The sequence below is a fragment of the Pyxicephalus adspersus genome, chromosome 4 (genome assembly GCF_032062135.1).
Source record: "Pyxicephalus adspersus chromosome 4, UCB_Pads_2.0, whole genome shotgun sequence".
In the NCBI taxonomy this organism is placed as follows: Eukaryota; Metazoa; Chordata; class Amphibia; order Anura; family Pyxicephalidae; genus Pyxicephalus; species Pyxicephalus adspersus.
This window is the reverse complement of record NC_092861.1, coordinates 32,517,304-32,544,135: the sequence shown is the minus strand read 5'-3', so window position 1 is coordinate 32,544,135 and position 26,832 is coordinate 32,517,304. Positions and strand designations below refer to the sequence as shown.

The window sequence follows — 26,832 nt, the reverse complement described above, 5'->3', positions numbered from 1 at the left end:
TACACACAGTAATCATTTTAATGGAATAAAGATTAAAGAAAATCAAATAGTCCCAGTGTTGAGAAAAACAATATTGATCTGTCAAGGTTTTCTAAATGTATTGCTCCTTTTGTTCCCTACATATACACATTTTGGACTGTTGTACACTGCCCTAAAGATTCCACACTGATCTAGACAAAAAATGCCAATTCTGGAAACTGTCATCTGATGTCTGCGGTCAGCTTTATAGTAACCTTTTAAAAACTGTGCTCCGATGAACAATATTTCCTGAGGCAGATGAAAAGCCCAATTGTTATTGATTTGATAGCATGTTTCAGATAACCTGAAATAGCAACAATGTATTCCCTGCAGAAGACTTGCAATCAATAGATGGAAAACTAGCTGATGTATAACACATCCAATCAGTGTGACAGCCAGAAAAACCAATAACTGTCTTTGTCACCTCTAGCAAAATTCACTCTATTTTTCCTGGCGACTGGTGGCATATCTCACATAATTGACACCTGGGGTGTATTCAACTTCCCCATCTCATATTCTCTTCTTGCAAATATTTTCAGTAGTTGTTGTGAAACTAAATAGTGCTAATTACAGGCAGGACAAAGCTGAAAGTTAGTAAAAAGAATAAATAAAAGTGAAGGTTTAACAGTGACAGAAAAGAAGGAAATGATCTAAAACCTCAGTAAAATAAAATCTAAGGACTCTATTTTAAAAGCAGTGAAACTAACATTCACTATACAATGGACTGCTAACTTCATAAGGGAAACAACCTGCTGTTATAAGCCATCTGCAAAAGGACTGTAGAGTGTTTCCTGTGATCATTGTAAAGAGATGACTTTACAGTAAAAGAAATACAGAGCAACATAAAAACTGATTTTTAAAGGACATGCACATAGTATAGGCATTGGTACACATTAAATTTAAACAGTATCTGCTTATTTATTTAAACACCTACTTACTTACAACATAAAACTGGACAAAAAAGGTTAGTAAATATGCTTACTTTACCCAACTTCCATCCTGCAGGGAGTGATGTTACCCTCTACCTAACAAGATATTCGGCGATGTTGAATACTTCAAATCTTGTGAAAAAACACTCCAGCAGAGTAAGAGATTTGGAACAATCAATATTCCCTGGGATGTCACCAGAAGAATGAAGAAGACATCACTCATATCTTGTAGATGTTCCTTCCTATGCAAGTGGATACAAAAATGACAAAAAAATGTTAGGATCTCTTCTTCACTAACCAGAAAGGGTTTTGGTTTGTTGCCCTATCATATTTGTCACCCATGCAGGCTTCATAGTAAGAAAACTGTAATTTTGGTCAATCTGTGGTCATAAGTGCAGCACTAATTGGCCTAGGGGGAAGAATCATTAAAAATAACAATAGTACATGAGCATAATAAATGGCAGTATTACCAATCATTTTCTGTATATAAGTTATTGAGACCAACAACTGCAGAATGAATCAGTAAAGTCTGGGTAACAGTTCTGCTAATAGCTTCTGTGGACTTTATTGACCTGCTAAACCCAAACCCCTTATTTTAAGTAGGAATATTATACAACTATTATATTACAACTTTGAAACAATGGCTAGACATATCCTAAACTAGGCTATATGGTATTTGTGACAAAGATGTGTTCTCTGTGCATTTAGTTGGTGCAGGGAAACTGTAAAGTACACTGACATAGAGGTCTCTGATGTTTAACCCTGAACCGCTCTGATGCAAAACAAAGTTTGTACAACAGACATTCTGTAACTGCTGGATGGTAGCAAAGTCCTGGTTTGGCCATCAGGGAGCAAGGATATCAATCCCGAAACTGGTAAATTAAATTTTTATCTATATCTACATTTTTTAATGTGTTTTTTTTAGTATGGGATGCATCATTTAACTATTGTGGATAGAAAGGATTAAAGTTTATCTTGTAGTAAGGAATGGACCTGTGTTCTTTAACTTTTATAAAGCTAATGATAATGGACGAGTCTTCTTCTCCATAGCATAATGATTATAATATATTATATTTAGCATATTCATTATATTAAATAGGGAAATATTCCAGTGTGTAATATTGTTAGATCTTTGCAGAGTAGTTAGGTAGAACATTGTCAATATGTGACAGAATAACTAATTTAAGTAATTTACTCACCCCTTAAAAAATCAATAAACCTGTAACAAATCTGTGCTGCTTTATACAGTACACAGATTGTTCATATCTGTCAAAATATCAGACATGTTTTTAGTCTATAAGAATAAAGACCACTGAAATATTTAAAAATACGTTTCAGAGTTTCCATCATGTTCTATAGAGTTATATGTGTTATCACAAATTTCCCTTTTTATTCAGCAGAAATATATTCTGTAGCTTAAAGATAGGAATCATTTATGTTTTTTTTTATTTCATGTATGATACACTATATATATATATATATATATATATATACACATACATACACAGAGACAGAGAACGAGAGAGAGAGGGGTAGGCATGGTTCATGTGAAATGTTCATGAGTTCATGTGAAACTGAACATGAGTTAATTTAAAAAGTACTGGTAAATGTTAGTAAATAAGGTAAAGCTGTGTTCACTATGAATAACTGACTAATCACTAGCTATCTCCAAGCAAACTTTTTGTAAAGTTTTGAAAAGAAACAGGAAAGGTGAGACCCACTGTTAGATTTTTATTTCAGTCTGTGTTCCCATTGTGGAGATTCACCACTACATTTGTACTGGTGACCACTGTCATGGAGAAACAAAGTATTTGTGAATCCAAAAAGTTAGAGCTGCCCTTGGAAGAAGAGGTAAGGGCACATTGTTTGGTAAAATGTAGACAGTAAACTGTTTAAGAGGAGAATTTCCTTCATTGGTGTCCATGTGTTTATTTAGGCACAAGATACATACAGCTCATCATGACCAGAACTCCATTCCAAGTCTGTGCTTTGCTCCTTGCTATGGGAGGGATGACCTGCGTCCTTGTATCCACCGTATCCACCAGATGGAAAGTTTCCAGTTCTACCGCTTCCATCATCACCTCCACCTCTGTATTCGAGGGGCTCTGGATGAACTGTGTGGGTACCTCTACGGGCTCTGTGCAGTGTAAGAAGTTCTCGTCACTCTTTAGTCTGGCCAGTAAGTAGTTTTTATTTTTTGTAATATTACAGAAATGTAATATGTGTATACTAAATTCTTGTACTGCAACTGTGCTAGAATCATTATAAAGTAATACCAGATTGCCAATCTATATTTGAAACCAAAGGTTTAGAACTATGGCTTGAAATGATGGAGGGGGCTGTTCTGGGTACTTCAAAGTAATCATATTCGCTAGGAAGCTCCAGAATACATTGCAAATCAATAGGAAAATGTTGAAGTAAGCATTTCAAATACTTTATTTTTTCTGTGCCTGCCTGTCTAAATGGTGGTACACAGGGCTTCATTGCACTTACGCTTCCTACTTTTTTTTCCTGTGAACTTTTACTACAGTATATTGGGAATAGAATCTAGCCTTCCCAGTAAAACTATACTCATTTTAAGATCAACCTCAAATCCTAAAGGCTTTACATTTATGGTCCATTTCTAGCTGTGCATTATGGGAATGCACATATGGACGCATATGTTACCACACTGTATGCTAACACAGGTTATGTACATTATTATTATTATTATTATTAATAAACAAGATTTATATAGCGCCAACATATTACGCAGCACTGTACATTAAATACATTATCCAACACTGATGAGTTGCTGCTCACTACAATGCATGCTCGTGCAGAATTGTGTGTTGTGGTGTGCTGAATTTGAAAAAAAATATTACATGGATGATTCTTTTTGTTCATTCTGGTGCCTTATTATGTAATGTGTTACAATGAGTTGTGTTAGGACCCTAACACAACGAATGTTAACATGGTATACAATGTGCAATATTTTGCATGAATTGATGCAATGCACCAGGAAAAACAGTTGTGAATGGGCCCTTATAGACAGGAAGAGCACATGCTGAATCATTTAAACTGAGTGCTAAGTGAAAAGAACAGCCTTCAGTATAAAGGCATCATCAGTCCTAGTTCAAGCAACAAATTATTTCCATAGTGTGCCTTAACACATCATAATCCTTCAATAAATAAGACATTGTAAATTCAGCGAAGGACATTGGTTAGGATTTGTGTAATCTGACCTCCAGGAAAAGCAGTAAACAATGAGATAACAGTCTAGGATATCTTGTCTGCAAAATGAATATATGATGAGTATATATATATATATTATAAAATGTATCTTTCTCTATGAATTTGGAATGTTCTCGTTGTGCTGCAAAGAAATATGTATTTTTGTAATAGGTGACTAAAAAGCAGCACATAATTCAGGATAATTTATTTTAAATAATTGCCCATACAATAGGAGAGAAGAAACCAGCAAAATATTACCAGAAATGATATGCAGGGAGAAAAGTTGTGCTGTCCCCTTACATTGATGGTAAATATAGATATGCCCTCTTACATCAGTGGCCAGTGTAAATTCAAGATCAGTTTGCCACTGCTAACCAAACCCCATAGCACAAAAGGAGCCCTGATTAAAAAAAACTGCATTAGTGTCTGTTGTATAAAGTATTCCTCTTCCCACCAGTAACAACATTATAGCAATAACATTCAGTTCTAATTAAGCCCTTAGGTATGAATTTTAGGCTCTGAATTATTAACCACCTTTATACCTTAATACATATATTGCTACATTAATACCCTTGTTGCTATGAAATTGTGCCATTCCCTAAGCCACAATTTTGTATGATGTTGTGGTCAATTAAACTACGGCTAACTAAGCCATAGAAGGCTAATTAATGACATATAAAGAATAACTTTCCATAAAATAAAAAATGTGTCTGTTGACTGATTTTATTACAAAGATACTGGCTTTTCCAAATGAGGTTCTTGTATGTGAATATGTGATAATATGCGTTGGTGTGACAGATATTGTGGAGTGGGCGCAGTATCGGTGTGTCACTGTCTATGTGGCTTAGTTAATTAATCGTTCTACTGAACCTTTGGTCAATCTCCAGGCATTATGAGTCATGTGACCCCATGATAAAATACACGGTGACAGAGACTGTTTACTCAGGGATTAGATCAGTCCTACTATATATCAATATTCTGTCAAACATTAATTGCTTCTTTGTGCTGTTTGTTTTGTAAGATTAGGAGGATTATAGTTTACCAATCAGGTGCAGGTATTTTTAAACCTAATACCGAAAGTCTTTAAATTTTGTGCTTTTTTTGCTGCTTGTTTTTTTTTTTCAGTTTTCATAAACATGCAAATGAGGTCAACTTTATGGAAATAATTCTATTGTTTTTCTTTTCTGTTCTGAATCATTACCAGTATCATGCTGAACTAGAAACTAGGTACAAAAATAAAGAACTGAATGCTAGAGAGGTAGAAATGGGAAGAGAAGATAAAACAAAAGAGGAGGTATTTTGAGGAGTGGGGGAAGTAAAGAGTCAACAAAAATGCAGAGAGGGAGAGAGATAGGCCAGGTTACATAGTTACATAGTTACATAGTAGGTTAGATTGAAAAAAGACATAAGTCCATCAAGTTCAACCACTAGGGAAATAAACTTATCCAAGATATAAACCCTATAAGACATAGTTGGTCCAGAGGAAGGCAAAAAAAACCCTGGTACAATTTGCTTCAACAGCGGAAAAAAATTCCTTTCTTATTCCATGAGGCAATTGGATGTTCCCTGGATCATCAGTCAGTTATTTTTACTTTAAAGCCTTAACCACCTGGGCGTTACACTGATGTCTAGATTTCTGTACCAAAAGCGTTACAGGTTTTCATGAACTTTTTTTTTTTTAAATTGTAGACCTGTAACTTACAGAAATATGCCTGAATAGGGGTCTAGTAGATATAATGAATATAAAAAATGTTTGAAACACACAATCATGTAAAAAAAAAAAAAAAAATTACTTTTAATAAAAAAAAATAAATTAAATTAAAAAAATACTGAAAATGCGATAATTCGGTATACTGTATAGTAATATATTTTTCTAAAACACCTCCCTAGTGTCCGTCACATACCTATAGACAAAACCACATAAATATATTTTCTATTATTTTGTATTGGATTGGATACAGGAGTTTGTATTCAATCCAATACTGAAAATGCGATAATTCGGTATACTGTATAGTAATATATTTTTCTAAAACACCTCCCTAGTGTCCGTCACATACCTATAGACAAAACCAAATAAATATATTTTCTATTATTTTGTATTGGATTGGATACAGGAGTTTGTATTCAATCCAATACTGAAAATGCGATAATTCGGTATTCTGTATAGTAATATATTTTTCTAAAACACCTCCCTAGTGTCCGTCACATACCTATAGACAAAACCAAATAAATATATTTTCTATTATTTTGTATTGGATTGGATACAGGAGTTTGTATCCAATCCAATACAAAATGAATGAATGAGTTTCAATTTGAATTTTCCGCACACAAGCGCCGATGTCATCGCGCACGCACGCACGCACAGGAAGCCGGCTTTTTTTTTCCTCCGCCGGCCGGCTTTTTTTTTCCTCCGCCGGCTGGCTTCTTGTTTCAGAGAGCACCCGGCGCTGGAAGGAGAACGACGCGGGACGATCAGCGGGACCAGGTAAGAAGCCGGCCGGCATCTTGTGGTCCGCCAGCCGGCATCTTACCGGTCCCGCTGGTATAGGAGACGGCACCCGACGCTGGAGAGGGAGATCAACGCTGGAGGACGACGCTGGAACACGGACCCCACAGCGGGACCAGGTAAGTGAGATTTTAATATAGTGAGAAAAGTACGGGGTTAACGATAATTGCAACTTTTTTTTGCATGGAAAAGTACGGGCTTAACGGTTGGGAGGTTAATACCCAGTTATATTCTGTGCTTCTAGAAAAACATCCAGCTTTTTCTTTAATCAATCTATAGTAGTTTGCTGAAACTACTTCCTGAGGGAGCTGATTCCACATTTTCACCGACCTTACAGTGAAGAATCCCTTCCTTATCCGGAGCTTAAACTTCTTTTCCTCCAGACGCAAAGAGTGCCCTCTTGTTCTTTGTAATGATCTCCAAGTGAATAATGGGGAAGAGAGTTCTCTATATGAACCATTTATATATTTATACAGGGTGATCATATCCCCCCTTATACGTCTCTTCTCAAGGGAGAATAGATTCAGTTCAGCTAATCTCTCCTCATAGCTGAGCTCCTCCATTCCTTTTAATAATTTAGTTGTCCTTCTCTGCACTCTCTCCAATTCCACAATGTCCTTTTTGTGAACTGGTGCAAAAACCGGACCGTATATTCCAGGTGTGGTCTGACCAATGCTTTGTACAGGGGCAGGATTATGTCTCCATCTCTGCAGTCTATTCCTCTTTTAATACAAGAAAGTATTTTGCTAGCTTTTGATATTGCAGGTTGTTCATACCATTTGCATCTGTCTGCCTTTCTGTGAATGTATTGTATTGAATCTTACTACTCTTTGTTGCTGGTTTTATGATTTGGCCAACCCAATAAAAAATATTATGAGACATAATGGGTCTGATTTAATAAAGCTCTCCAAGGCTGGGTGATCCAGTAAACCTAGAATGCATCTAGTCCAGGATTGAAAACATTACTATATCGAATTACTTATAGGAAATCTATTCCACGTTTGCTGGATCACCCAGCTTCACAGATGAAAGTGTATCCTCCCCAGCCTTGGGGAGCTTTATTAAATCAGACCCAAATGGTCTAAATCATTGTCTTCCTAGACGTTAAAGCTACATTCCAATCTGTAGCAATTTATATTCCGTGTACTCTTACATGCTGCTATTTTAGCTGGATGACACATACAGTTAGTTCTTCATAAACCCTCATTCACATGGATGACTGTGTTTATAGGGTTGTTGGTCTTCTACCAAGTTACCCCTAAAGATAAGTTCTTACCCAAACCTAGCCCCCCTGTAGATATTGCAGTTATAAAGGTAGAAAACCTTGTGCAGATGCAGTTGTTTTGTCTGGGATGACCTACCCATTTCAAACCACAGGTAGGAAAAACAGAAAGAAATTACAGAGATACATAAAAAATCACATTGGTTACAGGATTTAGTTAATATTTAAATGAATGCATACTTTTGTTAATAAATTATAATAGATTTAGAAACTAAAATGTGTCCATTGCACAGTCGGTCACCTAATTTGTAGCAATTACCCAACAGCATTGTGAACTTTAAAATATAAATTCTCTGAATGTCCCCTGGAAATCAAATCCATTAGCTCCAAGTACAGAATGCTTAAAGGCAATATGTACACATAATTAGAAAAATGCTATTACTCAGGAATGAAGAGGTCTGAAAGTATGGCCCTACGCCTACGTATAGCATTTAGCACAAAGTACAACAGGTTTTTTACAAACCTATTCTGTTATATTTAATAGATCTGGTTCCTCAGTGAGAATTCTATAATCTAACAGTATTTCCCTATAGGTTGCCATCAAACAAAAATCTATATGTTATCTAAGTTTTCTGCTAAAGAAGAATTTTAGTCTGCAGCAATTTATATTTTTATAATTACCCCTGCATGTTATGTAGTTTTCTTCACCAATTTTGATTTGCAGTTTTCTACCTTAAAAACGTCATCTTTCTGTGCAATGGCCAATCAGAGTATACCTGTCTAATGCGGAAAGTATGTAATATTAGAAATTTTTTAAAACTGTATTTATAAACATATATTACGCAGCACTGTACACGAAATAAGGGTTGCAAATGACAAGCAAATGATAGACAGATACAAATAATGACACAGCAGAAGGAAAGGACCCTGCCAGAGTAGTGAGGGTTTAGGAGACAAATGAAGATGGATAGGCAAGTTTTATCAGATGGGTTTCAGAAACCTGACAGCTATCCATGATGAGATGGCTCACAGACAGTAAGAAATGTTATCCAGGACAGGGGTGAACAGATAGATTTGAGTGTCATGAGCATACAGATGGTACTGTAAGCCAAAGGAGGATATGAGACTACTGAGAGGAGGTGTACAGAGAAAAGAGGACCGGTCCAAGGACTGACCCTTGGGGAACACCAACAGGGAGGAGAGTGGGAGAGGCACTGAAAAAAATTTGAAAGAAGGAAGCATAAAACACAAACCAAGAGAGAGCAGTGTCACTGACATCATTGATATAGTGAGGAAAGATCTAGGAGAAGAAGGAGGGAAAAGTTGCCATTAGCTCTAATGAGGTCATTGGCCACTTTTATAGGAGCTGTTTTAGAATGTACAGAGTTAGTTGGCTTTTTACCAGGCACCTAAAAAAAATACAAAATTGCAAAAATTATATGGAAGAAAACACTTTACAAATTGAAAAATAAGCCAAGTGTTTTGTTATGGCACTAAGTGGCTTACATTCCACACTGTTCACTTCTAAAGTTCTGCAACTTTTACAACCAAGTATATAACCTATGGGTCCCAACCAATCCAATTTTGAATTCCAAGATCTGAGGAAATGCTATTCAGATTTATCTTAGGTTATCTGAGTCAGGTTTGCAATCCATTACACCAGAGGAACAGGGCTTAAGGTGCGTACACACTTCCAATTTTTATCGTTCCAATCGAACGACGAACGATCGATTGGGCAAAAAATCGTTCGTAAAAAAGTAACCAACGACGCCGACGAACGAGGAAAGTCGCTGGAAACGAACGACCGGACCGACGGATCGGATTGGACGACGATCGTTGAACATCGTTCGTGTGTACGGTCGTTCGTTGATCGTCCATGTTCAGAGCATGCGTGATGAACGAACGTCCGTTCACTTTCCTGTCGTGCACATAGTTCCTCTATCGCTTAAACGATCGTATCTATTGTGTGTACAATATCTACGAACGATCGTGTCGTTAACTCTATGTGCAGGATCGGTGCTATACGATCGTTCATATATATCGTGCATGAACGTTCGACGTTCGTTTTCCAACGATAATAATTGGAAGTGTGTATGTAGCTTTATGGAGACACCTTTATCTCCCAACAATATAGAATGTAGAATTAGCAACCAAAATACCAGACCAATGGGCTCCTATCTAATATTCTGAACACAACATTTACTATTGCTATTACAAATGCTGTGGAAATGTCTATGCTATGCAAGGCATACACTATTCTATTTTCTCTCAATATAATTTTAAATGGATGTAATATATTGCAATTATGATTGATTTATATAGAGCCTTTGGATTGACTGCAAGTATTTGATCAATTGAACACAAGTTCAATTATTGAATGGTTTAACAATTTTTTAAATCTTTTAACTGATTGAAATATCAATTGTGCTTTCAATTTCCATACCATGGTTAACTATTGGACAAATAAAGCCTATAAGCCCTATAAGTAAGTACACTCGAGGCTGTTCCCTTTCTTTGTCATATCTTAATTCTTAACCTGCAAACTCTGACTCTGATCTCTACTCCATCAGACCCTACTTTCTTCAGCCATATCCACCCTATGTTTTAATCCTTTTTTTAGGCTAAAAAAAAATCAAATCCAACCTAAACAACAGAGGTAGGGGGAAATGGATTTACAGAAAGTGCTCTTTATTATGCTGCATCCTATCTCACCAGGGTATTAGAGTGGTGCTGTCCAAACACCAACACCGATGATGGAAAAAGGGAATCATTCCTGTACCTGGTCTTCACTGATATTCCTCCTATTACCTCCATGTTTAAAATCTCACCCAACCATTGGGGTAGCAGTCCATTTTTGTAAGATATAATTGTGCACCACTGAGTTGCCTTCCTTACCCTCTCCCTTAACACTTTTTATTGTAGATACAGCCTACAGGCCTGGTGAAACTGTTTCAAAACTGATACAATGCTAAATTTGTCGCATAGCGTTTATAGGGGAAAAAAAACATTCACAAGATTAGTTTACTGACCAATCTCTCTCATAAATATTGGAGCTTTAACTCCTACAAGTTCTTTAATCTGCCCCTAGATTACAGGATATCTGGTGCACACTTACATACTTTGAAGAACAATAAACGGTAAGACCTCTCGCTAAGTTAATAGAGAAACTTTTGACTAATCGGAAAAAGAAAGCATATTGTATTTCACAAACAAATCCTTGAAAGAAAAAAGTTTCCCACTATTGGCCATGCAGCTCCAACTTAACCAACTCTCCATCCTTATCCATATAAACCAATCCAATATGGTAGAACTGGGACAGATTAATAGCAGCTTATCTTCTTTATATGACATGTATCTCCTATTTATAACTACAATAATCTGATTAATGCTTTCAAGGCAAATATCCCACTCCTATGGTTACAAACCAATCCATTTGATAACCTAATATATTTATATATACCTCTATATATAATAAAAAATATACCTCTATATTGTCCATCTGGTTATTTTTTCTACTTTTTTAGATTTCTTAAGAAGGTCCCTATGCTAGAACTACTATGATCACTCATTTCTCTTATCCCACTTTCAGCCCCTCAATCTCTCCCCTCTGTTCTTCTAAAGCTACTGTTCCCAACTTTCTTTAATGATACTGTCCGCTGATAGGGTATCCGCCCTGCTCAGTTAGCAGTTAGGGTCACAAAAAAAAATCACTAAAATTTCCCTTTTAATATTCATGTATTTATCTTGACCTAAATCATTTCTAGTGTTTTTGGTACATTCAGTCTTACTACTTCTGAAAATGGTATTTCCTGCATTGCGCATTGATATCTAAACCACTAGCATTGAAAAAAAGTTCACGTTTCTAAAACCTTTTGTAAAAGCAAATATTTCTTAGTTTCAATTATTTGCAGAAACTGTTGACAAATAGGAAATATTCAGCATTATCAAGTTGGACTGATATGAGTACTTAAGATTATATTAATAATTTCAACTTGCACAACATTTGATCCGGGAAAAAAGGACCCTACGGCATTCTCTGAAGCATAAAAATGCTGTAAGAAAGTGTAAGTTTTTGAGCAGCGGGACTACAAAGAAGAAGCAATAAGCCTGCACTTGGCAGAGAAAACACCATTACTAAAGTAGGTTTAGCCCAAAGTTCCAGACAGCAGAAGAAAGGATTATTGGCATTATTTTTCGGTCCCTGTTGCTATCCCCCTAGCCTCTGGGATTCCTTTGTTATATATTAAATGTGGTTTGTAAAACAAAGACTGTATATGGTATGATATCTGGGGGAACCAGGATCAGTGAGTGCATTACACATCCCACAGGCGTACACTCTAATAGAATAATTTTATTTTATTTAAACTCAAAATAGCTTCCTTCAGCATACAGAAAAATAAACTTAGTTTTTTCTTCAGAAGTATGGTAACAAAACATGGTCAGCAAACTAAACTAAGTCCAAACTGGCAACAGTCGCTCACATTAACATTCCAAAACACAACCAAAGGTTTGCAGTCCCTATTACAGTGGTGCTTTTCGCTTTGGTCCCAGAGACTTAGCCCCAAAATATTGCTGTCTGGTTAGCACACCTGAATACTCATTTTCCCTCAGGGCTCTGCCCGTCTTTTTTTCCTGAGCCACACCAGGTTCCAACTCCTAATTTAGAAACACAATCCCTTTTATTATGTCTGGCAGGTGTTTCAGCGGCATCTCCAAATCCTGGCTTAATTCCCATATTTTTAGGAAATTTAAAATAAAAGCTACTACAGATCTCATCCAAAACCATGACACCATATAGCACCAGCATAGCATTTTAAATGGCAACGTGTTTGTTGCACAGGAGCACACCTCATACACACTTTTAGTACAGTGCACCACATAGAAAAATAACTGGTACAAGTTTATTGTGGTACATTGGCAACACAAATAAATGAATAGGCTGCCTTATCGCAGTGCATGTTCACACAAAGCATAAGACACATGAAATTTGGCCCAAGATGCATATATTTGCCTGGCCCTTTGTAGTTTTCCTGGCAAGATTTGTTTATTTGTAAGACAAGACAATCATATAAAAGCCCTAAGGTTGTACCCATGTAAGTTTGACCCCTATGTAATACCTTGTCCCGCTCACTCCTTCAGTAAATACCAAAAAGGCTATTACGGATAGATATCAGTAAATTTGTGGTGATGAGCTGCACACACAAACTCAATACAGAACATAAAAAGAACAGGTTCCTGTTGTTTTCTGCACAGGCATTCATAGAAGATCATTTGTTTCCATAATGTTGTCTGTGACTAATGTAACTGACTTTTTATTGATTGCCTGCATACCATTCACTTATTGTTGGTGGCGCCTTACTTTTTGCATTATTATTCAAAATAAAGCACAGTGTGTGGGTAAAAAAACTTCTAAAGCAGTATAAATGGGAATTATAATAAAAGCCCCAGAGAAAGAGGACTTTGACAAAAAAGAAGGCCTGTGACTATGTAATTGAGACAGTCTAACACACAGCTCAAGCTGGAGAGATAAGAGTAACTTTCCAGCTATCACCGTCTAAAGCAATAAACTCCACAATGGGAGAGGCATTTAGGATGGGCCATCACTGAGCGCGTTTAAGAATATCTGTCATATTAATGATCTGCATGGCAGTCTTCCTTATCACCTACTGTAGTGCCAGAGCAAAGAGCAAAGGTTTTATTTAACAGGAATATCCGCAATGGGAAGTTGATTCTTTCATTTGAGACAACCATAGCGCATTTGTTGTCGTAATTTTTTTTACATTTTTTGTTTTTCTGGATCATTCAAATCAATTGCAAAAATGTCTACAGCTTTTGAACTGGTTGGATTTTTAATGGGAATGGCTGGAAGTTTGGTTTCTGGAATTTGTTTGGCAACTGAGAGATGGAAAGTCTCCACGGTGAGCGGCAGTGTGATCACCACATCTATCTTGTATGAGAATCTATGGAAGAGCTGTGCTACAGCGAGCACCGGTGTGACCAACTGCAAAAACTTCGATTCACTACTGGCCCTGTCTCGTGAGTTCATTATACCGAGAGGGAAATTTGGTGAACTTACCAATTTCCTGTAATTTACCTTGTGGTCTATTGTATTTCTGGGTGTGGGTTTGCTGTTTTCTACCATCCTACATTTTTACTTTGGGATTTCAAAATTGAATACATCTAAAAGCAGAACTTCTTGTTTATGCTCAGCAACCAATGAAATCATAAAATAATTCTATTCTTTAGTTTTGAAAATGAATGGAAGAATGGCTGCTTTTAGAACTCATAGAGGCAGAACTTCTTGAGGACAGTTTAATCAATAGTGTATTTTGTGCTTTGGGGGTAAAGTACAGATGGGATATCTACTCAAAGTTGCCTTAAGAGAAAATGAAATTTGCCATTCTAGATCCCTCCCTTTGAAAATGCTAATTGCCTGGATGTCAAGTCGATTCTGTGACATTAATACTTTGATTAATGGAATTGGAAAATTTGTTGGGTACTGACATTTCCCTGACTCTCCTGAACTGCATATTTATTTATAGCTCAGTAATTCAAAAATTTTGAGACAGTAAGGTCACTAGCATTGTAAGAAGGGGGTCTAAATAGGCAAGTTTGCACAATTCTAATTGTTTAATACCAGGGGGTTAACACCCTGTTGGATATGACCTCACAACCGCACCCTGACAATGGGCAACAAGCAATTAAGCACCTAAATTTACTGTAGTCAGTGTAAAGTACGTGGCAGAACCTTCAAATATTCTCAGTTATGTACCACAGCGAACTTTCTAAAGCAGGGTTCTTTTAACGTTTGCCAATGGTTCCTTGACCAGTAGTGGGGCTAAACTGGCCATCAGTGTAAGAGGAAGGGGCAACTGACATCCATTGACATCCAATGTGTGAGATCCTATAAATGTAGGTAGACAATACATTGACCTCTATTGCAAGAAGGGACTTTCCTATTGACCACTAATGCAAAAGGACATTTTACCACCAATATAGGAGGGTAGTACTGGCTAATAATATAAAGGTGATATTCCACTACTGACCCCCAATGTAAGGGGGGCTGCACAACTTACTTATAAAAAGGGGTAGTATATTGATCTCCAATGTAGGGTGGCTCTGTCTCACAAATCATGGTGGAACATTTCTACTGGTCATTGGTGAATAAGGGGGAATCTTACATTTTACCAGCAGTGTACTGTGACAACCACTAATTGCTGGGTAACATAATGTGCCATGAGCTGTTAATATGATAAGTTTTACCTAGAGTTTCTGAAAAGATTTTAATGTTTTTTCCAAAGGTAAAAAGTCTGAAAAATGCTGTTTTAAAGCATGTTTTAAACCCCAAATCCTGGAGTGCCCCCACGTTGACACGTGGAACTTTCACTTCTCTCTCTTTCTTAAGAGATAAAGCGAGCAAAAAGGTAGAAAAGATTGCTCAACTGCCATTGTTTTGGGGTGGTGCCAGGACATTCTGCAGGAAGTGACACCACCCCTTCCTAATCATTGCAATATGATAAACAAAATGGAGTATTTATCAGAACATAGTAAATATTAAAATAATTTATAGTTTTGTTTAAAAAAATTAGGGTGAATATGGATACACAAATATGGTAATTTGTATAAACAATTGGCCATTTCTTTGGTAACAATCTTCTAGTAGGATTCTCCACTACACTTTAATATACAGATATGACTGTTCTCAGTCCTTAAAGTCAGACAAACTCTCTCCATGTACAGAATATATAATTGCAGCTGTATATTTGCAGCTTTTTGGGATCCAGGCCCGGAGTGTCTTAGAAGCAATGGGTGAGCCAGACACTCCATCCCCTTTTCCAGGCCAAATGAAGATGGCTCTGATGCGCCTGGCCACACCATACAAATACAAGCTGATTGTAGTAGCATCCCTGTCAGTGTTTTATGGTTTGTCCCAGCATATGTTCTTTGTCTGCAAAACTTGGTCTGACAAAAAAAAGGCATGTGAAATGCTGAATACATTTATTACATGTACAGTTCCCAGGATCACAGAATATTGTACATATTGTATGGAAAAGGAGGGGACCTGTAAGTGAAAGTGAAACTTTTCCCTGCCAGACAGAGCTGTAAAAACTTTAGGATCAGGCAGAAGTACACAGTTTTAAACAGGTAAAAAAGCTCTATGCATTCCATCTACATATTTAGTTGTGTGCCTGGATTCTAGCTTTATGGTAAAAATTAATATCTTACTATTTCTAGCCCATGGACAAAATAAATCTTCTCATGTCTATGTTTGCAGCTTATGTCCAGGCTTGTCGAGCTTTGATGATCATCTCTCTCATCCTGGGCCTTTTCGCTTGTTTAATCTCTCTGTTTGGACTAAAGTGCACCAAATTTGGAAGCAGCGATGAACACACCAAGGGGAAGATTGCTCTGTCTGGAGGGCTGATTTTCATCATAGCAGGTACCTGATATACTACCTAAAATTACCCCTATACACTCTCAAATAATGCTTTTCATTCAATACAGTCAAGAGGTTCACAGAAAAAAACATTTGATGTTAAAATGTTTTATGTCCTAATAATAATACATTTCTTCCTGGTGTTCCTAAAAATCTGTGTTTATCTAAAAACCTTCTATCCTTTGCAAAGAAATGCATATCTTACTGCCTTTGGCTACAACTCAGCTCAGAATGTTTTTATTTGTATTTGTAGCCACCCCATTGCACTGCAGAGAGCTGAGACTGCAAATGTAAACACCCCGATTCATGATTCACAATGCAAGGAATCATGGGACATGTAGTTTTCTAATATGCAGACTTGTGACTTTTATTATTTTTTAGTGTATTCTAACTTACTAGGAATAAGTATCGTTATTGTGGTATGACTCACTACACATAAGTAAAGTGTACAATATGTAAATACTGACAATGAATTTCTCTTATTGAAAGGGACATCGCCTGTCCTTTCTTCAATAAAGGACCTGCCTGATTGCAAGTTTATGAATAAAGGGTTTGGTTCTTCTTTAAGGCAGCTTTAAATAAATAAATGTGCTACCAGTGCACCTTATTATGCCTACAATCACACATGCAATGTACTGGATTGTGACACGCAAGCATGTTGTCTTAGTAAATCAAGCAAAATTAATGCACAAAACACAGAAATGTGAAATGGTTATTCTGACCCAGATCAAGCCTTGGCTTCCATCTTTTTTTCAATAGTTTTTTTTATGAGCAGAAGTTATACTTCAGCACAGTAGGGGCTTAATTGACTGTCCAGGGCAATTTCTTTACAGTCCACCCTAGTCAAAGCTTTCTTTGCTCTCCATAAGCTCCATGTGCTTGGTTTTATACAGAATATACAGAGTATACAGAAAAGGTTTCTTTGAGATGTGACAATAGCCCAGAGAAATAGCGGATACTTCGGGGTTGTAATAGATGCTTTAACATGTCTAACTAATGAATGGAATATAGCTGGAAGCACAATGTCCTAAACCTCTTCCAGTGATCGCAATAACCTTCATAACCTCGGGCTGTAGCTGCTGCTGGTAGTTACTCAGCTCTGCTACTTTTCTGTTCACCCCAGAAGAATATAGTCTGAACCAAAAGTTCTCAATCATCAGTATGTGATAGTTATTACAGTTCATTGCAGTGAAAATGACTCCTAAACTAAATACATAAGTTCTCTCATACTTACATAAGTCGTACTATTAACAGCTAAAATATGTAATGTTCATTATGTGTTTATATGGTGTACAAAACTAATACTGCAAAAATGTTTGCCGCTTGTCTGGTTGTATCCTACCATATGCATTTAAAGCCAAGGCAAGAACTTTGGGCCTTTTTTTTTAAAGCGCTCCAAGACTGGAGAAAATAGACAATTATTGGAGAACCTAGGTGGTCCAGAAAAGCTGTAATGGATTTGCTATTATTTGGCAAATGTTTTCAATCCTGGGCCAGATTCATTCCAGATTTGCAGGATCACCCATGTTCTCCAATACTTGCCTATCTTGCCTATAGTCTTGGAGGGCTTTAATAAATCAGGCCCAATATCCCTAATAGGATTATTTAAAGGAAGAGTATTGTGTATTTTCAGGATCCCATATTTTCAGTACATATTGCAATGCTTACTTGGAAGTGGCTGTCATATAGAGATTTACCACTAGAGGGAGATCTGGATTCCTCTGTAATGAGTCTAACATGCTGAATACCAGTCACATACAGATGGTTTTATTTCCCATCAGGCGGACCTGTCCAGTTTATGAACATTAAAAAAAGCAATAAGGCTTTGTTCAGCATTATAAAGCAGAAAGCAAAGGCAGATTCATATGAATCTGAAAACTTTTTTTTAATTCTTTTTCCTCCTGAATAGAATGTCTTCTGTTTAAATCAGGCATGGGCAAACCACAGGCCCAATCGGTGTATTTCTGCGGCCCGTTTGGTGGTCCGCGGCTCTGGCCGGTGCCACCATCAGATCGGCAATGGAAGAGTTAGCGGGGTTATGTCTTACTTACCTCACATGTTCAGTCCATAGCAGTCCATAGCAGATGAAAAAGCTAGTGGAATTAGGCTTGTGACGTTATTGTGGAATTGAAGAATTGAAGGATTGAAAGCTTAAAGTAGGTTTATGAGTGTTATCTCCCTTCTAGCCCTACATAATGAATATTTGCATGGTATTTTTTTTTACTAAATGATGAATGGAAAGCTCAGATTAAGCTAATGCACTGCTGCTCACTTCAATACTCCATACATAGGCTTGCATTGTGCTGCACGGTACCACAAGTGCATTGGGTGCTATTAGAAACAAATCAGAACCAAGCATAAATCGGAGGAATAGAGTGCCACTATTAAAGTTTCTCATGATTTTGGAAAGTTTGCCAATGTCGGGATTAGATTTATTTTAAATCCTACCTAATGAGTATTTGTTTGAGTCAAAGCAGAAGTAGGAGCGATTAACATGCAAATCATGCCATAATTCTAAGCTGCAGCTGGATCTGTGAAATAATGTTTGTGTTACTAATAGTTATGTGCAAACTCTGAATGATTAATGAAGGTAAATGATGGCAGAAAATGACAGGACAAAACAGTTTTCCTATTAAGAGGCTGAGAATTTGTAATGAAGCTGCAGCCAAAGTTATTGTCAGTTTTGGTTTTCCACAGAAAACAGTGTATGTGAGTAGAGCTCCCCCCATCAATACAGATGCAGCACTTGGGGATTATACTTGTGTATGGAGCTGGCAGCAGGAGATCAGGCTTATTCTCTAAAACAGTGCTATGAAGTCCAGTACAAGATTTCTTTGTATTTTCTTTAAGTCCAATACAAAGAAATCTTTATATAATATAAATATAATATATATATAGTTATATTATATATTATACATGCTACTGTACAGTTATATTACAGGTTTTAGTATTTTTTTGCACTCTTGTTTTAACAGATTTTTTTTTATTTAAAGTTTATTATTAAATTTAAAAATATTGGACACATTTCAGAGAATTATGCCTAGGATTTATATTATAATCATTTATATATATTTATGTATTGCTACCTGACAAGGGACAAAATCTTGTCCGGCCCCTGGTTCAAATTTTGGAACCCATTGTGGCCCCTAAATCAAAAAGTTTGCCCCCCCCCAATTTTAAATTAATGGGCATGAATTCAGTTTTCCAAATGTTATACATACCAGACAAAACATATCTTAGTATGTCCTTTAAAAGAAACTTTGCTTTTAATGTTTCACCCTCAATTAATGTTTTAAAGTTAAAATGCCAAAAAAGATCTAAAGACTTTGTCTGACAATCACAGGCAAACTGAGTCAATGGGCCTGATTTATTAAAGCTCTCCAAGGCTGGAAAGGATACACTTTTATCAGTAATCCTGGGTGATACAGAAAAGCTGAAATGGCAAAAGTCATTTGTTAGCAAATGTTTTTATTCCTGGACCAGATTCAATCCAGTTTTGCTGGATCACCCAGCCTTGGAGAGCTTTAATAAATCAGGGCCTTTGATGGAAAATGCCCCAATGATCAAGTTTGAAATAAACAAAATTCTCTTTAGGTTTTATTATCACCATATAAACAATAATATACAGTATGTTAAACTGGTGCACCACATTTATTGACATTTTTCCCCATCTCTAACACAAAGGGCCTAATTTATTAAAGCACATCTAGACTAGAAAATATATCCTGTCATGGGAGAACCTGGGTGATCAAGCAAACCTGAAAACTAATAGCAAATTATTTTCAAGAAATCCATTTTAGCTTTGTTAGGATCACCCATGATAATCTATTCTTGAAGAGCTTTATTAATCAGGCCCACAGAAACAGTATATAGGTGTAAAAAAATCCTTGATGTCTTCTCTTTTCCGATAACTAAAATATGTCTGACCTGTGTAGTCATTGGACCATAATACATTCTATCTAGTTGTCATTCACCCACCCGCATACCCCCAAGTTTGGAAGATGAGAAAGACTTTAGGGCATGATGTGCACTGGTGTACCATACTCGGAATGGACACTAATATAGGGCTATGTGGTATCTGAATTGTCCCCAGTGATATCTTTGTAGCTACTGGATCAGCTTGGGTGAGCTTTGAGACCGAGGGTCAAGTGGTAACAACAAGAAAAAACGCCAGTGGTTGGCTGGCCAACAAATATCGTCTATCCATGAAGCATGTCTTATGTCCTTTGAATCTCAACAATCTGGCAGAATATGAATCATAGAAAGCAGCAATTTGTTTATCTGTCACTTCAGTCACTGGAATGATCATGAAAGATTTCCAGCAACATAAATTGAGTGTGTGTTCACAGCCTTAGTCCCAAAGTACCGTCATTTGTTTAAAAACATAACTCCCCCTATTTCACAGTTAGTGCCGGAAGTAGACACATTGCATATCCTGTTCAGAGAAGGAACTGTTCATGTGTGAAATAAAATGTTTTATACTTGCAGTCATTTCATTTGTCACTAATTGTTATCTTGGTTTGTTTGCACTGCAATTAGAATATTATCTTGTATATCAAAGGACCTACGTCCAGCACATTTCCACTCAGTCCCCGTAAAAAAAGTTGAACCCTTTCAGGTACTGTTTTTTTTTTTTAAATAATGTTGGAAATCTATAGAAACAGAGGAGAAATTTCTACTTTAAGCAGGCCCTAGGGAACACATCCAGTGTATATTTTTATTTGTATATATATATATATATATATATATATATAACTATATAGATAGATATATATATATATGTGTGTCCTATGCTGACCTGGAATATTTCCTTTAGAGTTACCTGTATCTCTCAGTAGAAGTTTCATTCATTCTTTCGTTCATTCATTCATTCATGTATTCCATTTGATGAAGCATTTCACTTAATTTCATATAGCATTAGCTTAGGAAATCAAATTAGCGTTGAAGGATTAAACACTGTGCGCATGCTGCAGTATTGCTCTTTCATAGCTTCTAAAGTTTAGTTGTTTTATAAAACAAACTTTCTGATTTTGCTGTGGGAAATCCATTCCTAGGTCTGTTAGAAAGGTATAATAAAGTAAAGGTAATTTATTGTTGCTGTAGGTCTGTCTATCACTCAGGCAGCAGACCCGGCTCCTGGATATGTGTCTGCTCCTTGCTGTATGCAGGTCTCACAATTTATTCTTCTCTGGTCTTCTGGCTATAAATTGCAGATTATACAAAGAAAGACATTTCAGGAAAGCAGAGGCATTGCTAAAGTTCTGAATGATTTTTAAGTGGTGCATTGCAATCAATGCCAGGTAGACCGGTATGAGTAATGTTTAATAAATAAATCATATTCCTTTTAGATCTAAAGTCTATACATTTCTATGCAGCCTTCCTGTCAGTATTCATTTCAGAAAATGCTTATGCCACAAACTGATTTTTACCAGAAGACTGTGGATGTACCAGAAGGTAGCAACCCTTCCGTGATAAGGGGTACAGAACATATCTGTAGAAAAAAATACTTAGCTTAGATTACCAGAGTCAGACATAGCTAGACTGATGTGAATTAAAGGGAAATTATAGTATATGGTCATAAACTACACCTTTTCATTTCCCCCCCCCTGTTTGATGTTATATTAACATTCCTAAATGTTTTCTGTTGGATATTTTGTTCAGTCTTTCATATGCACACAGTGTTTTGAAAAATGTGCTAATTTTTGCAATTTGTTCTTCAATTAGTTAGGTAAAATTATAAATGTTAAGGTGGATCTGAAGCCACAGTCTCCACAATAGGAATTAATAAAAAGCAACAAACGCACAATCATATAAAAGTAATATATACTGTATATATATATATATATATATATATACAGTATATATTTTTATTTATATAAAAACATTTTTATTTTGCAAAATGTTCAATAGTTCAGTCCATCTGTATAGAGGTTGCTGGTGGTTTTCACTATTTCTGATTGAGCAGCTGCATTGTCAGCATTCTACTTATAAGAAAACTACATGTCCCATAATTCCTTGCATTGTGCTTCGTGGATGGGGGTGTTTACACTTGTAGTCTCAGCTCTACACTATGGAGTTGCTACAAAATAAGACATTCCAAATGAAGCAGTAAATGTAGCCACAGGCCTTAAACATACAGTATACTGTTCTCTAAAAATGGTATAACATGGAGATTAGCTAAACAATTGTTTTTAGAGTAACAAATTATTTAGACATAAATACGATTTATATTTTGTTTTCAGTGCGACTTTAGACTTAAAGTTTATGTCCGCTTAAAACCTGGTTACCAGAAAAGGGAAATTAGGTTAAATCTGTATCAGATATACAAACAAAAACAAAATTGTAACTTCCAACTTTTTAAACAATATTACTGCCATCATTTCAAACAGAAAGCGCCTAGGCTGCTCCAGATCCACATGTTTTAATGGGAGTAATTGATTCAAACCAGGGAATGTTTGAGGGAATGTGATTCCCTGTTTTATAGAAAGAGCCCTAATTTGGCTATGTATGAAATATTGTAAATAATGTTGGACATGTGTATACAGTACATGCATTCATTTACAAATATCATCAGACACAAAAATGGACATTTGTGGAGGAAAGTGGAACCAATGCATAAAGGTCTATAGGATAGGGGCTACATTGTAAGTAAAGTTACACCTTTAGTTACCTTTAGCACTGTGTTATTGCTTTCATGAGTTTATGCACTGTAACAACATTTATTTCCATTGTAAGTTTAATAAATTATTCAGCAAGATATTGTATTGATGATGGGAGAGTCCCTGACAAATATCTTTTCCAGCACATGCCAATATATGATAAGGTCTGGACTTCGCTGACTAATCCATGTGTAAAAATTATATTCCATGCTCCCTAAACCACTCTTTTACAGTTTAAGTCAGATGAATTATGAATCCTGGAATATGCTTGTGTCTATGATGAAAAAAAAAAATCCACCAATTAAAAAACCCGATCATGCAGTTTTTTCAGGTTGTCAGTGGTTGTCAGCATATATTGCTGAACCTAAACCTGACATATGACTGACTGGCATGGCTAAATTGGAAGCTAAGTGAGCATTGGAAGACAAATAGATCCCATTACTGGCTCTTATAATGTGTTTAGTAAATACTACTGTGCATATTTTATATTCAGCATATGTAACATTATGTTTCTGCACTCATAGGGCTCTCCTGCTTAGTGGCGGTATCCTGGTATGCAGCCACTATCACCCAAGAATTTTTTAATCCTCTCTATGGTGGAATAAAGTAAGTGATTTCTAGTTTACAATGCTTTTGTATGTATCCTCGGTTTTTAAACAAGGTAACAATGTTCAATTTGTCTCCAAGAGATATCCCAGAGGTCCAAGGGACTTTTTAGGCAATACATTTTTCTAATACTCTATTGATAATTCTCATTAAAAATACATTTGTTATTGTAACTTCATAAAGCACAGTATGATGTGGCAATCCAATATAAAAATACAATCCACATGTTCATATGTACTCAACGCGTTTCACAGATATCTTCTCTGCTTCCTCAGGACTGAACAAGAATATATTCATATTCTAAACAACATTAATTTATTTGTTAAATATTTAGAAAATTGTACATTAACACTATATAACAATATATTATTAATAATATAATTTGAAAAAAGTAATTAATAATTTCTCTGTTATGAAAGATACAAAAGGATTGAAAATTCTGATGCATAATTATCAATAAAACAGCCAGGCAACCAACATTTGCTGCAAGGCGCAAAGTCTAAGCAGTAACCAGGTTTTCTGCAGAGACTCTGATGGTGAGGATGTTGCGCTGCTGGTTACTGCCAGGTTGAAGTACTTGGGCACAACAAGGTGGGCAATACACGGTACCAAATCACAAAGCAGAAGGATAGTCGGGGAGAGCCGGGGTCGAGGCAGGCAGCAAGCAAGAGAGGTCAGGTCACACGCCAGGGGTCAGATGCCAGGGATCCAGGAGACAAACACTAGTGGCACAGGGGCCACTGCGGGCACAGGGAACACAGCCGACACTGGGAGCAACAGGAGGCACAGGTGACACAGGAATATCCACAGATAGACAGGAACACTGGAACAGCACAGGGAAGTTGGCTGGGAACTAACAGACTGAACAACGAGGGGTTAACGCAGGAGCTGGACAGAGCAAACACTGAATTAGGCACCAGGTGAACAGGAATTAGCTTAACAGAACTACGGGCTCGGCACAATGGAGACACGTTGCACGAACACTGAGTGCAGTGTGTGAGCTAGCTAAATACCCAGGGCTGGTCAAGAGGCTATTTTCTGATTGGCCAGTGGATTGGACAGAATTGATAAAGCTTGGAAACAGAGGCATGCCCAGCATCAGAACTGCCTGCATACGCAGGAGAGAAGCGTCTGCGCTTTAGTGAGGAAGAGGTAAGTGTGACAGAGAATGTACAAACTCCTTGCAGGTGGAGTCCTGGCCGGGGTTTGAACCTGTGACCTAGGGCTGAAAAGGCAAAAGTGATGACCACTGAGTCACTGTGCTGCTCCTCAGATGAAAGATGTTGCCCCTGTGAGATGAGAGATGTTTGTTTCCCTGCCAACCATTGTCTTAGATACAGAATGTGATGGGATGTCTGAAATTGTCATCAGAACAGGAGTAGAGTGGACATTTTCCAAAGTGGTTACTAATAAGTGAAGGGAATTCCGCCTAATGAATGAGGGAACAAAGACAACAAAAAAGAGCCAAAAAAAAAAAAGGAGTTTTAAGCAATCCATACTACATCTAAGACCAAAACATTTAGAAAACAGTTGCAAGATCTAATAGATCCACCATTGTAAGTTATGTCTTAATAATGGATGTTTTATCATCTTAGATATGAGCTTGGTCCTGCTCTGTATATTGGATGGGCTGGTTCTCTTCTAGCAATTCTCGGAGGTTCTTTTCTGTGTTGTTCATTCAGAAAAAAGAAAAAACCTGCCAAGAAAGGGTATGTATCATTTATCACAGATAAGTATGGAGTGACTTTAAATGGATGGAATTTTAGAGCAGCGTATAAATTAAGTAAAACTCATTGATAGTGCTTGGAAGGTCCAATGAGATGCTTGAGATGGTGAACCTGATTGCAGCTTCACCAGGGGTTTTTAAGTTTATCTGTTGATCAAAGAGTCTCTTTCCTTATGCATTATGAATAATTAACAGGCGGCAGGCAGTGTATCTCACACCCAAAATGCCTTGACCAAGACTTGAGTTGGTGTCTGTAAGGGTTGTTAGACATCAGAGTTATTATGACATATGCAATAGCAGCTCCTGTTACAAATACACCTGCAGAAAGTCATGACTTTGGTGATGATGGTTAGGTACTACTGGAACTATTTCATGACTTTCTTTTTTCAGAGTCTACAAATACAACTACCCAGAAGCACCAGACAATGAATTCACCCAATTCAAAGAGAGGAAGGATACTGCTTCAACTGGAAGAGCTTACGTTTAAACTAGAATCCAGACTGACTTTATACTTTAAACATTTTAATGTATGTTTTTTTGTTATCCTGTTAAGCAGCATAAAAAAGTGTGTTCTGTGTACATAAAATAGGCAGAAATAAGGAGCAATATCCAAGAAAAACGCAACGTGAATTACAAATAGGTTTTTGTATAAATTGTCTTTGCTTGCCTTATGTGTTTAGTAGAGTGTAATGTTTTTGGGACCAATAAAAACATTGGTGAAAAAATGATATTGTTTAAGATTATGTACTGTTGAATATTATCTGTAAATGTCATATTTTCTATTGGGAAACTTAATTTTAAATTTCTCGGGGCTCAGATGGAGTAACAATACCATGTTCAAAACCCCGATCCATGAGTTGGTGGCATTCTGTGACTTCTAAAGAACTCTGTTTGATGGAGCGCTTCACTTTTAGTGATGAAAATAAGGGGGTCTATTAATGATTCTGATATTCCCTGAAGCATATAGACCTAGAAGTTTCACCACCAGAGAATGTCAGATTCACTGCTTTATAAATAGACTCCAAAGTGTAGCTAAGTCAAACTAATGTGGTACATTATAGGCATTATAGGCACAAGATCACAACTGAATCACAGACAAATACCAAAAGAAAAAACCTTAAACATTTTCTCAACCAAAATAAATAAAATTCATTGAGTTGTAGTTCACCATTCATTAACTTGAGTGAGTATTTTTCTATTATCTTTTCTATTAACTAGATAATGTATTTGGGGATAAGCATGACTGTGCTATCACTTTATATCTGGAGTGTACCCATGTCCACATGGTTCTCATCCGATAATTGGCTCAGGGACGATATCGGACGGGAATTTGGCATGTGTACAGCGCCCGTGTAATATTTGTCGCTGGAAAGTATCTTTCACGATCCTTTCCAACGATTAGCACTGCACGATGCATGAACGACTGCTGTACATACAGCACCATTCTGCTCTATGAAGAGGGGAGGGGGAGAGCGACAGAGCGGCACCCGCTGTGCTCTATCCGCTTTACTTCCAT

The 26,832-nt window shown here is 36.8% G+C and overlaps 1 protein-coding gene across 2 annotated transcripts; it reads left to right on the top strand.

The window, feature by feature from the left end:
- Positions 1-1,673: 1,673 nt before the first annotated feature.
- Positions 1,674-26,044, top strand: LOC140328278 (claudin-15-like). Of its 2 annotated transcripts, XM_072407748.1 has the most exons (6): positions 1,674-1,822; positions 2,884-3,126; positions 16,164-16,328; positions 23,509-23,590; positions 25,186-25,299; positions 25,707-26,044. In XM_072407748.1, the coding sequence occupies exons 2-6, from the start codon at positions 2,907-2,909 to the stop codon at positions 25,801-25,803; spliced, it is 678 nt and encodes a 225-aa protein (XP_072263849.1). In that variant the 5' UTR covers positions 1,674-1,822; positions 2,884-2,906; the 3' UTR covers positions 25,804-26,044. The 2 variants fall into 2 exon arrangements, with proteins under 2 accessions (XP_072263849.1, XP_072263850.1); XM_072407749.1 differs by lacking the exons at positions 1,674-1,822; positions 2,884-3,126 and adding an exon at positions 13,573-13,924.
- The last annotated feature ends 788 nt before the right edge of the window (positions 26,045-26,832 follow it).